Raw genomic sequence first — 15,736 nt, 5'->3', positions numbered from 1 at the left:
TGTCCTGGCGACTGAAGTACGCCGGCCTCGAGAGCATGCATGTTCTGTATTTCTTAATCTGCAGCTGCCAAGAGTAAAGCAGCAGGTCACCAAGATTGTTAATTGTTGATGGCATCATCTCGATCATGTTCCTTCTTTTTCATCCTACCTTCTCCATTTTGGTTGGAATAAAGGTCGATTGAAGCTGCATCACTCCTAGTTTCCACAAATCGTAAACGTTTATGTTCCTTGCTTATCCCTGGCGACATTCCTTGCGTGTTGTCGTCGGTGATCATGCGTTTGTTATATCAGTGAACAAACGGAGGAGTGACATGCTTGCTTTGCTTTTTAATACGCAGGAGAGTAGAAATGTTCGTTTGACTTGACAAAAACGCAAATCATGCACCCAATTACAGTGATGTCACGTTACTAAGAATAGAAGGAGCTACTACTGCTCGAGTTTTGCTGCGAATTCAGCTCGAAGAGTGACCGAAACAGGAGACTTTGGATTGCCTGCCGTGCCGGGAGTAGCGGGATGGGCACTAGTCCATTCGTCTGACAATCCGATTAAATTCTTTGATCAATTGCCGAGGACGGGGCAGTATAGTCAATTCTCCTCACCAAATACATGAAAAAGAAATAGAAATAAGAGGATATACACCCAATGGCAGTAGAATCGAGATGCACATGTTTGAAGTCCTATTTTTGCAAAGTCAATATTAGAAATGGCAAAACTGTGAAGCACGATGTTTGGAGTTCTAAATATACAATTTTCTCTTATTATAGAAGGCAACCTCTTTAGTTATCTATAGTCGGGTACTGCCTCTGCTTCTGCGCCGCAAATGGCGGCCTCGGTGACCTCGGCGTTCCAGGACAGGAGACGGTGCCCAAGCTCGGCGACGAGTGCATAGTCCTGCGGCAAGGCTCTTGAACATGGAGCCCCCGTGGTCGGAGGACGGACGCGCACGATGTAGCAGCCGCGATGGAGGCCAGCCCGGCGGACGTTCCCCTCCCCTTGAAGACGCGTGCAGCGCACTCCGACCTCTGGTTCTGGGCGGCGTCGCGGCCGCCGATCTATCCAGGCTCATCCTCGCCGCGTACCCCCGCCCCCCGGAACACGGGGCGCTTATGCTGCTGCCGCCGGGCAGCCGGAGCTCACAAGGTCCAGCGTGCCCCTCGCGGCCCGTTGCCATGACCGCGCGGCGCGCTCGCAAGTTGTCCGCCGCGCCGCTGTCGAATCCTGGTCCTGCGCGTCAGCGCGTCCGCACGGTCGGTCGAAGACACGAGCAGGGGCACGTGGAACACTTTGCCATGGAACGCCGTCCTTGCGTGGGGAGAAGGTCCACCAGCAGGCGCTGCACCTCGCCGTCGGCGCCGAACCGCTGCGCCATCCCGAATTCCTGACGTACGGCGTCCACCTCGCGGACGAAGGCTGGCTATTGATTATTGACCGCGCCGTCCTCCAGGAGATCCGGAACGTGCCGCGCACCAGCCTGGGACTCTCGCCAAGGTGCTTGTCCTCGACTTCCACGCCGTTGACGCGGATGGATCCCGCCCGCCGAGGTGTCGCGGCGCGGGCGCGCGACGGCCTTGGCGAGCATGGTCATGTGCACGGGACGGGCTGCACAGAGGAGCACGAGGCCAGTCCGGCGGCAGCTCGGTGGCCTGGCGGACCTCCTGCATCTGTGCAGCATCACGTGACACAGGTCACGGCGGCGTGATTGCCGCCGATGATGGCGGCGGCGGAGCACCCAGGGGTGGACAGTAACTCGAATACCGTCCGGGGTGGACGGTATTTCATTTACCGTCCTCCCCTAGGCTCATTATTAACCGTTGGATCAGGCTTGACCGGTCGAGATTGGGCGAGGGTATCGCCGCCGAAGTCCGCGCGGGCCGCCCACGCCCCACGCCACGCCCTGGTCGCCGCGCGCCGCACCGCCGCCCGCATGCCGGCCGCGCCAGAGCTCGACGCCTCGACGGGCTCTCCTCCCATGTCGTGCCGCCTCGGTGTCGACATGTCCAGCGACCAGCCTCCAGGTTGATGTCGCGCAGCTATCGCTCGCACGCCTGGAACGCGAGCCGCAGCTGCCGTGCGTCCCTGGCACGGGCAGGCAGCCGCCGCCGCGCCTGTCTGCAGCGGCCGTATCACACTATCCCAGGTGATCTGGAACACCCCCGGCGCACCATGGTGAGCCCGTCGACGAGCTAGGCGCCGTTGGCGGCGAGGGTGAACGCGGCAGAGGCAGGGGGCGTACAACGGCCTTGATGGTCACTCGGTGAGCATGGTCTTGCGGATGCCGGGCGGCGGCGCACACGCCGTGCGAAGGGTCGGTGCGCCGAAGCCTGCGAGGAGGTCCGGTGCGCCGCCGGCGGACTCGACGGCCGGCTGCTTCTGTGCCTCGCATTCGCACCCAGGACCCAGCGATGGCATCAACTCATCATGTCCCAGGCGAGGGAGCGCGCCGATGACGATGAGACGCCAGCTGGGGTCCAAATAGATACGAGATAAGTTAAAGCGCAACATAGTTAAAGTGGCACCCATGCAGATGATCTTGTTTAGGTTAAGATTTCACAGTATGCGCCAATAACTTTTGCTGGCTTTCAAGACCGGCTACCGATCGGTGCCCAGGTTGAGGAAGAACTGACGATCCTTAGATGCTAGGAAGTGCAGGCACAACTGTTTCGAGCTCACGAGTCAGGACTGGGAATAGCATCACAAATCACTACATATTACCAGGCCTTACAGCTTTACTGCAAGATAATCATATGTTTCGTACTCGTACAGGCATGTCCTGATTCATTTGATCCGGGGAAAACACAATCGTGATTTGACCATCTACTCGCAATCACGGGCTGGTCGTCCATATACATTTTCACTGTCAAAAACGAAAATACAGGCAGGTCGTTCCAAGGAAGCAGCACAGCATTGCATTTGGCATCTCAGCGATGTTCAGGAAGTGAAACACTAACGCCCTGACGTAGCTGGTCAATGTAGTGGCAACCACCTTTGGGTCAGCCCTCAGCCCAGATTGGCGTAAACGCAGGATGGGAGGCCATTGAGCGGCTTTCATTCCATGAGAAAGAGATGATGGGGACTACGGGTTGCATAACCAATAATTCCTCGAGGACTATGGCCTGCACTGATTCCTGTAGCCATTCACACAATAGATATGTAGATTGTTGAGCACCCTTTTCCATCTGTTCCTAGCTGCAAGCCACATTATTTTGCAAATTTCCCCTGTTTGCCTGAAGCCCTGAACCTGAAAGAACAATATGCCAACACAAATTAGCATGCCAGCAAGAAACTTTGATTTGCGACAAACCAAGGTGTTCATCACCTTGATTGTTAAGGCAACTTCATGTGTAGTGTGTTACCTCATTAATACCGAGTACTGGAAAAGTGGACTCCCATCTGAAAAACAGCCTCCTCTGTGGAAGCATAAAGCTGTACAGTTCAGGCATGGTGCATTGCATGGCTAGCCCTTCATTAGTCCAGAAATCAACTGCCTTTGCTTCAAGGTAGAGGTTTCTGAAGTAATCCTCCTGTTCCCAAGTACTCTTCAGCAAAAAGTTCATCGTTCTTTGCAAGCATGTCTGTCAAACTGCAGTCTATGTTTTTACTCTGTAAGACCCAAAAACGCGGCTTTATCTTCCTTTCCAGTGAATAACTGAAGTACCTAGGATATTCTACAACTGCTTTAAGTGGTTTCTTCATGCTCCTTAACAGAAACTCAAGCTTTGGTTTCATAACAAACTCAATACTGTAACCCAGAAGTGGGGAAAATCTAAAGATCATTGAGCGCACGTCTTTCTTGGACAAACCCACCTCCAACAGGTAGTTCATTCTGTAAACATTGAAATAAAGTTACATGTATCAAGCACTTATGAAAAGATCTTGACAACATACTTGACACATGAAAATCACATGGTTAAACTTTAGGAAAAACGTACAGCAATGGTTGAATAAGAAATTAAGTACCAGGAGTAAGAAATTGAGTGTACAAGTGGATTATGAAACTGACCAAAATAACTAAAGAGCATCCAAGATTGCAAAACAAAGAATCATTAGCAATAATGGCACCAAAGCTTGCAGAAAACTCAAAATAGACCATGGCTTGATTAAGAGGTGAAATAAGTTTTGCAATATAAAATGTCTATCTGGGATTATTTTTCTATCACACGAAGTTGCAGTCATACCTGGGAAGCAAAGTATGATTTATGTCCAGCAATAAAATCTCTGGATACTTCCTTATGATGCGAGGAAGATGATGTTTGGAAACACCAAAGTCAACAAGAAAGTCAATTTTCTTCTTGAGGGTGCTTTCCATGTTTGAAGCAAATATTTCGGGAGAACGACACAAAATCTTTCCCACTGTTTCCTTATCAAAACCCATTTCCCTGAAAAAGAAAACAATCTGACACACAAGGCAGAACAGTTACTAAGATAACAGTAATTGGAGGATGGAGCATCGAAGATGTATAAAAGCAACAACTCAAGACACAAAACCATCCCCAACTATGGATATAAATGTGCCTACTGTGGATACAGTTACAGATTGTTGTGGACGCGTTTGTTGGGCGTACGTATTCCAGGCGCAGATGCACGGGAGCTACGGGATCGGCAGCTGCAGCGCCGGCCGAATAGGAGGGTTAGTTGGATAAGTGTTGGCAGGATCAGGGTTGTTAGCTTGTTAGTTTCTATATATGTCGTGCGTGTGTTGGAGTCTATAAGCAAGGAGAACCCAAAAGAGATCAGAGCCTCCAAGGGAGGGCGATCTGGGTTAACTTGCATCTATCTGTAAGCTGTCCTCGTGAGTTCTATTAATAAAGGTCCTGCCGTATCATCTTGGTATTCAGAGCCAATTTTTTCCACCACGCCTCCCACCCATCCCACCCTCATCTGCGCACGCCCGGCCGCCATGGCTGAACCCTCCAACTCCGAGCTCAAGGAGTTGATCAACAGCATCCTCACCAAAGTCACGGCCGTCGAAGGCGAGGTGTCCTCGCTGAAGGTCGACCAAGCCCGCCTCCACGTCGCCGTCAACAACGTCCAGTCCGAGCGGATGGAGCACGCCGGATCATCCGCGGCGGGCGCCAAGGGCAAGAACGTCGTCGGCTCGTCCTTCTCGCCGTCAACACCACACAAGCTTCGCTTCCCCATGTTCGACGGAACGTCAGACCCGATCACATGGGTTCATCGTTGCGAGCAGTTCTTCCGTCAAGCCCAGTCCACCGACGACGACAAGGTCTGGCTTGCCACCTACCACTTGGAGGGCATCGCCCAACAGTGGTATTACCATCTGGAGCGCAACCAAGGTGTGCCGACCTGGCCGCGCTTCGTCGAGCTCGTCAACCTCCGCTTCGGCCCTCCGACACGCAGCAATCCGCTGGGCGAGCTCATCAACGTCAAGCGCACGGGCTCGGTGGCCGACTACCAGGAGCAATTCCTCACGTTCCTCGCCCGCTGCGCCGACGTGACGGAGCCGCAACAGATTGCGATCTTCACGGCCGGCCTCGGCGACCCGCTCGGCGTCGACGTCGAACTCCAGCGACCTTCTTCCCTGGAAGACGCCATGGGCCTTGCCCGGGCTTTCGAGCGCCGGCTCACCATCACGGACGCGGCGCCGTCCGCCGCCACGCGCAGCTCGAACCGGCCCGCGCCGTCACGCTCCACGTCGTCGACGACGTCGCCTCAACGCTTCGCCAACTCGCCGCCGGCTACCACACCCAACTCTACGCCGCAGCAGGGGTCTCGTCCACGGCCAGCACCCGGCGCGCGCTTCTCGCGGCTCACCCCCGAAAGAGATGGCCAAGCGGCGGGAGGAAGGCCTCTGCTTCAACTGCCCAGCCAAGTTCACACGCGAGCATCTCAAGGAGTGCACCATGCGCGGCATCTACCTACTGGAGGTCGAAGGCGAGACGGAGCTCGACGACTTCGACAGCGACAACGTGCAGATCTCCGCCAACGCCATCACCGGCATCGCCTCCAGCAAGACCATGCAGCTCCGCGTCGTGCTGTCCTCCGGCGAGCTGCGTGCGCTGGTGGATTCCGGCTCCACGCACTGCTTCATTGCAGAAGAGGCGGCCCATCGCGTCGGCCTCGTTCCGACCCCGCGACCCGGCATGACCGTGGGCGTCGCGAACGGCGACCGCGTTCCCTACGCCGGTGTCTGCACTGCTGTTCCAGTCCTCATCGGCGACGAGCGCTTCTCCATCGACTTCTTCGTCATCGCGCTTGGAGGACACGAGATGGTCCTGGGCTGCCACTGGTTGCGCACCCTAGGACCCGTGCTCTGGGATTTGGAGCGCCAGTCCATGTCGTTTTGGCGCGTCGACCATCGCGTGCAGTGGCACGGCCTCGACGCGCCAACCGGCGTCCACGCCCGCACCCTCGACTTCGGCAACCTGTTGCAACTCCTACTCGCCGATTTCGCCGACATCTTCGCGACTCCGCAAGGTTTGCCGCCGGCCCGTGCTTCCGATCACCGCATTCACTTGCTTCCAGGCACGCCCCCGGTCGCGGTGCGCCCCTATCGTTACCTGCAGTTGCTCAAGGACGAGATCGAGAAGCAATGCGCCGACATGCTCCGACAAGGGATCATCCGCCCTAGCATGTCGCCGTTCTCGTCGCCAGTGCTGCTCGTTCGCAAGGACGGCACGTGGCGTTTCTGCGTCGACTACCGCGCCCTCAACGCCAAGACCGTCAAAGACAAGTTTCCGATCCCGGTCGTCGATGAGCTCCTCGACGAGCTCCGTGGTGCGCGCTTCTTCACCAAGCTTGACTTGCGCAGCGGCTACCACCAAGTCCTCATGCACCCCGACGACATCGCCAAGACGGCATTCCGGACGCACCATGGGCACTTCGAGTTCGTGGTGATGGCGTTCGGGCTCACCAACGCCCCCTCCACGTTCCAGGCCATGATGAACGGCGTCCTGCACGACTTCCTGCGCCGCTTCGTCCTCGTCTTCTTCGACGACATCCTCATCTACAGCGCCACTTGGACCGAACATCTTCAGCACGTGCGCGCGGTCTTCAACATCCTGCGCGCGAACCCACCTCGCCATCAAGCAAAGCAAGTGCACCTTCGGTGAGCAGGCGGTGCACTACCTCGGCCACATCATCAACGGCGATGGCGTGACCATGGACCCGGTGAAAGTTGAGGCGGTCGTGGCCTGGCCGACCCCGACGACGGTGCGCGCCTTGCGGGGCTTCCTCGGGCTCACCGGCTACTACCGCAAATTCGTGCGGAATTATGGCGTCGTCGAGCAGCCCCTCACAAAGCTTCTCAAGGAGGCTTTCCTCTGGTCGCAGGAGGCCGACGCAGCCTTCCATGCGCTCAAGCAGGCGCTGACCAGGGGGCCGGCACTCCAGCTGCCGGACTTCGACCAAAGCTTCGTCGTCAACTGTGATGCTTCCGGGTCTGGTTTTGGTGCGGTGCTACACCAAGACAGCGGACCCATTGCGTTCTACAGCCGCCCTGTCGCGCCCCAGCACGCGAAACTCGCGGCGTACGAATGCGAACTCATCGGCTTGGTCAAGGCGGTGAAGCACTGGCATCCGTATCTGTGGGCGCGACCGTTCGTCGTGCGCACGGATCACTACTCCCTCAAGTATCTCTTGGATCAACGCTTGTCTACCATCCCTCAGCATACTTGGGTAAGCAAGCTTTTTGGGTATGATTTTACTGTGGAGTACAATCCAGGCAAGAACAATACCGTGGCGGATGCCTTGTCGCGCCGGGACGAGGACGCCGTGGTCACCTGCGCTGTTTCGTCCCCGACCTTCCTCCTCTTCGACGAGTTTCGCCGTGAGGCGGAACACCTGCCGGAGGTCATCACCGCCAAGCAGCAGATCGAGCAAGGCGAGGCATCGGCGGCCTGGACGATCGTCGACGGCCTGGTACTCCACGACGGCCGCATCTTCGTGCCGACGTCGTCCGCGCTCTGGCCTCAGCTCCTGGCCACAGCCCACGGCACCGGCCATGAGGGGATTCAGAAGACACTCCATCGTCCTCGCGCGTCCTTCTACAACCCTCACGCTATGCGCCTGGTACGCGACTACATCAAGGGGTGCTCGGTCTGTCAGCGAAACAAGACAGAACACCTCCATCCCGCTGGCCTTCTTCAACCTCTGGAGGTGCCGAGCTCGGTCTGGGCGGACATCGCCATGGACTTCGTCGAGGGATTTCCGTGCATGGGCGGCAAGTCCGTCATCCTCACCGTCGTCGACCGCTTCTCCAAATATGCGCACTTCATCGCCCTCGGCCACCCGTACACGGCGATCTCTGTGGCACGTGCCTTCTTCGACAACATCGTGCGCCTCCATGGTGTGCCTTGCTCCATCGTCAGCGACCGTGATCCTGTATTCACGAGTGCGTTCTGGACGGAGTTGTTCAGCTTGGTGGGCGTCAAGCTGCGTCTGAGCACGGCCTTCCATCCACAGACGGATGGCCAATCCGAGGTGACCAACAGGATCATCGGCGTCTACCTGCGTTGCCTCGCCTGTGACAGGCCCAAGAGCTGGCTGCGGTGGTTGCCGTGGGCCGAGTATTGCTACAATACATCCTTCCAGACGGCCTTGAAGACCACTCCATTCCAAGTGGTGTATGGCCGGCCCCCACCATCGCTGCTCTCCTATGAGCCGGGGCTCGCCAAGCTGCCTGCTGTGGAGAGGCAGCTCATGGACCGCGACGAGTTCCTCGTCGACGTCAGGGACCCGCTTCTGCACGCCCAGGACTTGATGCGGGCACAACATGATCGTCAACATCGGGAAGTTGAATTACAGGTGGGGGATTGGGTTTGGCTTTGGCTTCACCAGCGCCTCGCCGCCTCCATCATTGACAAGTCTGCAGGCAAGTTGGCACCACGATTCTATGGGCCGTATCGCGTTCTGGAGCGCATCGGTCCGGTGGCCTACAAGTTGGAGTTGCCTCCGCGTTCCCGCATTCATTCCGTCTTCCATGTGGTGTTCCTGAAGAAGTACGTGGGTGCACCACTGGCGGAGATCGTCCAGCTGCCGCCTATCAACCACGGCCGAGTTCTTCCTACTCCAGCAAAGGCTATTCGCGCCCGGCTGAACCGCGGCAACTGGGAGGTGCTGATTCAGTGGATTGGGCGTCTTGCAGGTGACGCTACATGGGAGAAGCTCACTGAGTTCACGCAGGAGCATGCGGAGTTTCAGCTCGAGGACGAGCTGTTTCGCAAGGAGGGCGGAAGTGTTGTGGACGCGTTTGTTGGGCGTACGTATTCCAGGCGCAGACGCACGGGAGCTACGGGATCGGCAGCTGCAGCGCCGGCCGAATAGGAGGGTTAGTTGGATAAGTGTTGGCAGGATCAGGGTTGTTAGCTTGTTAGTTTCTATATATGTCGTGCGTGTGTTGGAGTCTGTAAGCAAGGAGAGAACCCAAAAGAGATCAGAGCCTCCAAGGGAGGGCGATCTGGGTTAACTTGCATCTATCTGTAAGCTATCCTCGTGAGTTCTATTAATAAAGGTCCTGCCGTATCACAGATAGACCTAAAATATTAGATATTGAGTTATTGTCCACTGCATTCATGCGTCATGCCCCATAAATCATTTTTTTTAAATTAAAATGCCCCATAAATCTTAATCCGAGGTAATTTCATCTTGCCTCATTGGGAAAATAGATCTGTAAAACTCAATGTAAATATATGAAAGGTATCATCCATGTCAACTTAAAGGACGTGATGGTGATGGTAGTCAAATAAACTATTCGTTTTACAGAAGTTTGGTTCCAGTTTGTTAAGAAAATTATAAGCAACCAAAATAAAGCTTTTCCTTTACCTAATGGAATTATATGTAAATGAAATTATAATAATGATTACACACCTGCAGAAACTCGTTAGGTTTTCTCAGCAGCAACTGTGGACTGGATGTAATAACTGGAACAACCATTTTCTTACTGATGCCCAGATCATCAAACAACTCCAGAATTGAATTCATTCTTTTTGTGGAGCAGCCAATAATATGAGGCCAACGTTTCGCAGCAATACCAAGGACTGTACCAGAAATCTGAAAGCAAAACAGTTGACTTACTACTCCTGGCAACAGCAAACAGAAGGAAGGACAGTGTAAATAAATGAACAGGGAATTCAGACATACATAGCAACAACAACAACAAGCCTTTTTTCCCAAGCAAGTTGGGGTAGGCTAGAGATGAAACCCGAAAGAAATAAGTTCAAGGTTCAGGCACATTGATAGCTAGTCTCCAAGCGCTCCTATCCAAAGCTATCTCTTTAGAAATATTCCAATCTTTAAGATCTCTCTTAACCGACTCATCCCACATCAGTTTAGGTCTACCTCTACCCCTCTTTACATTATCGACCCGCTCAAGAACCACATTACGCACCGGCGCCTCAGGAGGCCTTCGTTGGACATGTCCAAACCATCTCAGCCGATGCTGGGTAAGTTTCTCCTCAGACATACATAGCAAGAATTTTTTTTCAGTTACCTTTTTTCGGTTGAAGAATGAAAGAATCCTCCTGTAGTTCTCTATCACACCTGTTGAAAGGATCCAAGGATATTTCAGCAACATCCTCCCAATATATTCTTGTTCAATGCCAGCCTAGAAAATTTAGATATGGGATAGTTAGTATTAATGCATTATATTCAAGTGAATACCAACCTAGAAGGTTCCAATAGTCCCCACAAACACAAATACCTTCTCCCATTCATGAATCCTCGGCTTGATATCATTTTCAATGTCAGAAAGAATGATAGGAGGAAATAACAGCAGAACTGATGCAATCCTTGGTTTTGGAATTCCATAGTACTCAAGAAAATCAATTAATGGCTTTAGATGATTATCCTCAGAGCAGAGAAGTAGCATGGGAAATGATTCGATGAGATAAGGAAATGACACATCTCCATGTCCCAACATGCCAACACCACCATACCTAGCCTCCATCTGCAATAACAGAGTTCAAGAAAAATATAGTTTCTTCTGATACCCAGTGCAATGAAACTGAATGATAAACAATAGTCGGGACTGTGGAACTTACTTTTTCAAAAAATGATAAAGTACTTTGAAGTGCATCATCTGCTGGTATTGATAATTGTGTCATCATGCGCTTAGCATTCCTTCCAATTATTGCTGCATACTCACTGCTTGAAAATAACATTTCCTTCAAAAACTTAACCTATATGTGAATAAACCATAAGAAATGGGTACAGTGATCTAGTGAACATATTATAATGCCAAGCACAACTGCAACTGTTAAATAAACATATTAACCACTATAATCCATTGTATTTGTGACTCCAGAGATATATGTCACCACGGACTAGTGTTAATGAAAACTTAGTGCCTGAACTAAATTTCTAATGTTAAGGATTCCATTAAACAGTCTTCTTGACATGATAGGGGAAATGGTGGACTGTTGAGATTCATGGCGCTAATGAGAATAGGAGCAAGACTCGCATAATTGAACACATGCTCTGTGCAGGACTACAAGCTTGCAGCTGAGATTGTGAACAATACCATTTTTCTTTTCGGAGGTAATATATCAGTTTGAGTGCTCCTTTTTTAAGTTTAATGCCTTACAACATGTACGAAATTTGAGCAAAATCATACAGATCAAATGTGAAGTATCATTTCTTATAGACGAAACTCACGGAATGCAAGCAAATTGAGCCCAAATTGGCGCTAACTCTCACCCGATCAATCAGCACAGGGAGGCCAGCGGCCGCAACATACGGCGCGATGAGCTTTGCGGAGGAGAGCCGCACCCCGACGCTCTCAAGGAGAGGCACCACGCCGTGGTCGCGCCTGCTCCGTCCCATGAGGTACACCTTCCTCCGGAACCCGAGCCTCCCCATGTCCATCTCGACGGCCCCGCCGCGGCCCACCCGGGCCCCGGCACCGGAGCTCCACGACGCCCAGAGGCCGAGCTCGTCCAGCTCGCGGACGCCGTCGGCGAGCATGGTGGCGTAGGCCGGCGCGCGCGCGGCGATGGCGGCGGCGTCGGCCGGGGAGGCGCCGCTCTCGCGGAGGAGCTCCGCGACGGCGGCCTCCGCCTCGCGGGCGTCGTAGGCGGGTGAGGAGGAGGCGGATGTGGACGAGGACGTGGCCGTGGAGGAGGCGGCGATGGGGCCGCCGTGGCGGCGGCGGCGCGGGAGGAGGAAGATGAGGGGTAGAGGGTGACGGTGCGTTTTGGGGTGGAGTTGGGTGCGAGGTGGGAGAGCGTGCAGTTGCAGGGTTGCAGGTTTGGGAACTGGAGGATGGAGGAGTGGGAGAGTTGCCGCGGCGGCGGCCATGGCCACGGCGGAGGGGAACGAGTGCGGGGGAAGAAGAGGTGTGAATACCCGCGCCCTAGTTGTAACGTTCCCGCGTGCATTATCCATGGAGAAAAAACTTCGGGGACGGAGAAATCACTTTTCTTCCCAAAAAATTCACGATTATTTTCTTTATTAGTGGGTTTTCCCCAGCCAACTTTTACGAATTTTAGTCTTTTGAAAGAATTTTAGCTTGTTGTTTTTATGATAATACTTTCAAAAGTTTGTTTTAGTGAATTTTCAATTTCTTTTCTTCCCGTTCCTATGAAGAAGTCGTTAATGATTTTTCTTTTTTTTTTGCTAGAAGGGTTTGCACAATAAATTGATAGCCAAAAGAATATATTCTGTTTGCAATAACGTACTCCTCAGTTTTTATAGTGTAGATTTGTATTAAAATGACAAGATTCTTTAGGAACGTATTATCAAATAAGATAATTTCGCGAAGGAACTACATGAGAAGGATTAAATATTTCAAAAAAAAAAGAGAGCAGAATTAAGGAATCAGCTTTCTGAAGGTGCTTTATTCATCTGTCCAACACTCGTCCAAGCACCGTAGGAGCCCATAGTTGGCTTCTCAACTCTTCAGTTTGCCTATATTTGACCTCCATTTTTAACAATGTACAAAGTTTGAATATGGCAAATTTCTTATCGTGTAGTTTTGATCCTTGGTCTTAGTCAAAGCAATTTAGTGTTGATGTGGTAATGACATTTAGTTTAGGTGAGAAAAAATATTTTAATGAGGGAGGAAAAGTTATCCAATCACGTCCAAAAATTTTCAGAACAAACCTTGGAGAAAATTTAGAACATAAGGAATCCCAAAACAACTCAAGACTCAAACGACCGTAAAATTCTCCGCCATCCAATTTTTAACAATTCACAAGCTAGAAACCCTATTTCGAAATTTCTAGTTGATCCAAGCATATGTACAAATACGCGCAGCGCATGGGTGATACATACAGTTTCCTATAGAAGAGCTGGTGATCTAAATCACCACTATCTAATTTGAATTTGATCGACACCTGAAGGAAGGCGAACATACTGCTATCGACTAGCAGGACTCTAGGAGAAATCTGCCAAGTGCCAACCGTGATCAAAATGGACACAAGAACATAACTTTTTTTTAATCGTAGAACATAACCTTGTGAACTGATGTTGATGCGAAACCTAAATCATCCATTTGAATTGAGCAGCAAGTTTTTTTTTTTTGCGAACGGAATGGGATTATATTGCACAGAAGAGCACAGTACAAACCCAAGTTACACGAAGGCCCCTGAGAGATACATAAAATACGTAGAGCACACACCCAAGTCCTCCATTCTTCTTCAGCTCCGGTCCCTTCCGCCGCTTCCGCCGCCGGCCACCATGACGACGCTCGGCAACAAGACGAAGAGCAACGCGAGGAACTGAAGCTTCAGAGCAAGATCCACAAGCCAACACCGAAAAGAAGCTCCAAACCTTGGAAGATGCCGCATGAGACATCGCCGCCGAACCACCCCGACGACGAATCGAAGACGCTGAACGAGCTTCGGCGCTACCTTTCCAGCGCTGGCAAGGGAAAGAAGCAACCAGCTCCGCAAGGAAGCTGCTGCCCCGATACAAAGCCATCTCCGCAGAGGAAGAAAACCCGGAAGATAAATCCCATCCGATCGCAAATCGAAGGGAAACAAACCTCACCGACCAAACAACGAAGAACACCTCGCCGAAATTGGTCAGGAGGACCAAAAGCTCCATCATCGAGCCGTCATCACCATGGACGACGCCAACGACGACGGAGAAAGCACCGTCACCCGGCGGAGAAGCCACCGCTGACTCTTTATTCTAACCCTAGCCTAACACCTAACCTAGGACTAGAAACTATACCGCCCCCGGCCGATTCGGCTTCCCCTCCCTCTCCGGCGCCGACGAGGACGCCGGAGAGGAGGGGGAAGCAATCGAATCAAAGCCGGAGCCAAGAAATCACCTTCCGCCTGCGCTCGCTACTGTAGCAAAGGGGAAAGAAGGAAGGGGACTGATTGTAATTGAGCAGCAAGTTGTGGCTCTGATGGAACTTTCGAATTCCGGGCCGCGTCGGGATGGGCCGGCATGTGAGTGACCAAGAAAAGATATAACTCCATGGGCCCATCTCTCGTGCCAGCCTTTGTCCAGCCCGCTGGCATCTACGCCCAACTACCCCACGCTTCTCTTTCCCGTGTCATGGACTCGGGAAAGAGTAGCAACTTCTCGTTCCTTCCGCTGCTACAGGTGCGAAGAGGCGAAAAGCAGGCGACAAGCTTCCGGCGCCGATTTCCTCCGTTCCCCCTCCAATCCGGTGGCCGATTTGGCGCCGGAGAGGATGGGGAACGGGGATTGAGGTTGCCGTGGTATATACTATCTACTAAGGGTAGTTTAGTTCCAATCGGTGGTGGTCGCAGGGCGGAGGCGACGCTGCTGCTGTGGAATAAGTGCCTGCAGCTCCTTCTCTGCCTCGCTGGTGAGTTCTTCGACGCCAGTGGCGAGTTGCAGTGGTCTGTACTCGATGGATTTGGAGAACTTAGTTTTCTCTCAGATCTAGTCGAGCTAGGGTTAGGTTGGATCTTTTGCCAAGCTTCTCTGGTATGGGATTTGTTGTTGGGGGCTGGATTACAGTGGTGCTTCCTGAGCGAGAGATGTACATCGAGGCTCTCTTTTGTTGGGGGTTTGACTTTGGCGATTTCTTTTCTGTTATCCTTCATCTGCGTCGAGGTTCAAATCTCCTGTGTGCTTCTTTGGGGTCTCTGTAATTTTCTTGTCAAGAGAGGCGCTGAATCCGTTTCCTACAACATACCTGGCTGGAGGAGTTTAGATGCTTTTGCCGGTTTTGTTTTCACCGGATTTCTGTACCTCCAAGGAGTCTTCTTTTGGAGGTTTGTATCTACCGACTCGATGAAACCGGGTTGGTTTCTGCCTACCACCTGCGTTGGTGGTTCAGCTCCCCTGTTGGGTGCTCCGTCGGCCGGCGTGCTGCGAGTTCTGGCGGCCACTGGGGTGTCAGATTTCTCAAAGGCTGGCGTTGCGATGGCCATCGGCCATCTTTGGAAGCCGGGGCGTTCAGTGCCAAGAAAGCATGTCATTGATGTGCTACTCAAGACGGCGATTAAAAGTTTTGTCTCTTCGCCGGTAGGGGGATCGGCTCCAGGCCATGGATTCCGGTCGTTAGTGGCGAGGAACACCGGGAGAGGGTTACAAGGACCTGAATGTATTTTTTATTTTTATCAAGGGTGTCTTTGTATGAGCTGTAATCACCAAAACCTTGAATGAAAAACTATCCCGGTTTCTCAAAAAAAAAAAAACTACCCCACGCTTCGGATGGATCAGTTCGAAAAAATGTCTCACTTGCCTGTGGGCCCGGACCTGTCTGTCGTCTCACAGCACCACGCCCGCATGCGCTCCCGCATCTGTCCTCTAGCGGCAGGATTCAAACACGTGGGAATATCCGAGAGCCCGCAG

The 15,736-nt window shown here is 52.6% G+C and overlaps 1 protein-coding gene across 1 annotated transcript; it reads right to left on the bottom strand.

Moving 5' to 3' along the window:
• Nucleotides 1-2,687: 2,687 nt before the first annotated feature.
• On the bottom strand, nucleotides 2,688-12,316 carry LOC120687027 (transcription termination factor MTERF2, chloroplastic-like). The gene is made up of 8 exons (XM_039969148.1): nucleotides 11,654-12,316; nucleotides 10,999-11,136; nucleotides 10,659-10,904; nucleotides 10,449-10,562; nucleotides 9,827-10,009; nucleotides 4,177-4,394; nucleotides 3,355-3,824; nucleotides 2,688-3,239 (listed from the first exon to the last, which is right to left on the bottom strand). Exons 1-7 carry the CDS (start codon nucleotides 12,251-12,253, stop codon nucleotides 3,494-3,496), a joined length of 1,830 nt encoding a protein of 609 aa, XP_039825082.1. The 5' UTR covers nucleotides 12,254-12,316; the 3' UTR covers nucleotides 2,688-3,239; nucleotides 3,355-3,493.
• Between the last annotated feature and the right edge of the window lie 3,420 nt (nucleotides 12,317-15,736).

Source organism: Panicum virgatum, chromosome 2K (assembly GCF_016808335.1).
Source record: "Panicum virgatum strain AP13 chromosome 2K, P.virgatum_v5, whole genome shotgun sequence".
Classification (NCBI taxonomy): domain Eukaryota; kingdom Viridiplantae; phylum Streptophyta; class Magnoliopsida; order Poales; family Poaceae; genus Panicum; species Panicum virgatum.
This window is presented reverse-complemented; position numbering and strand designations above follow the sequence as displayed.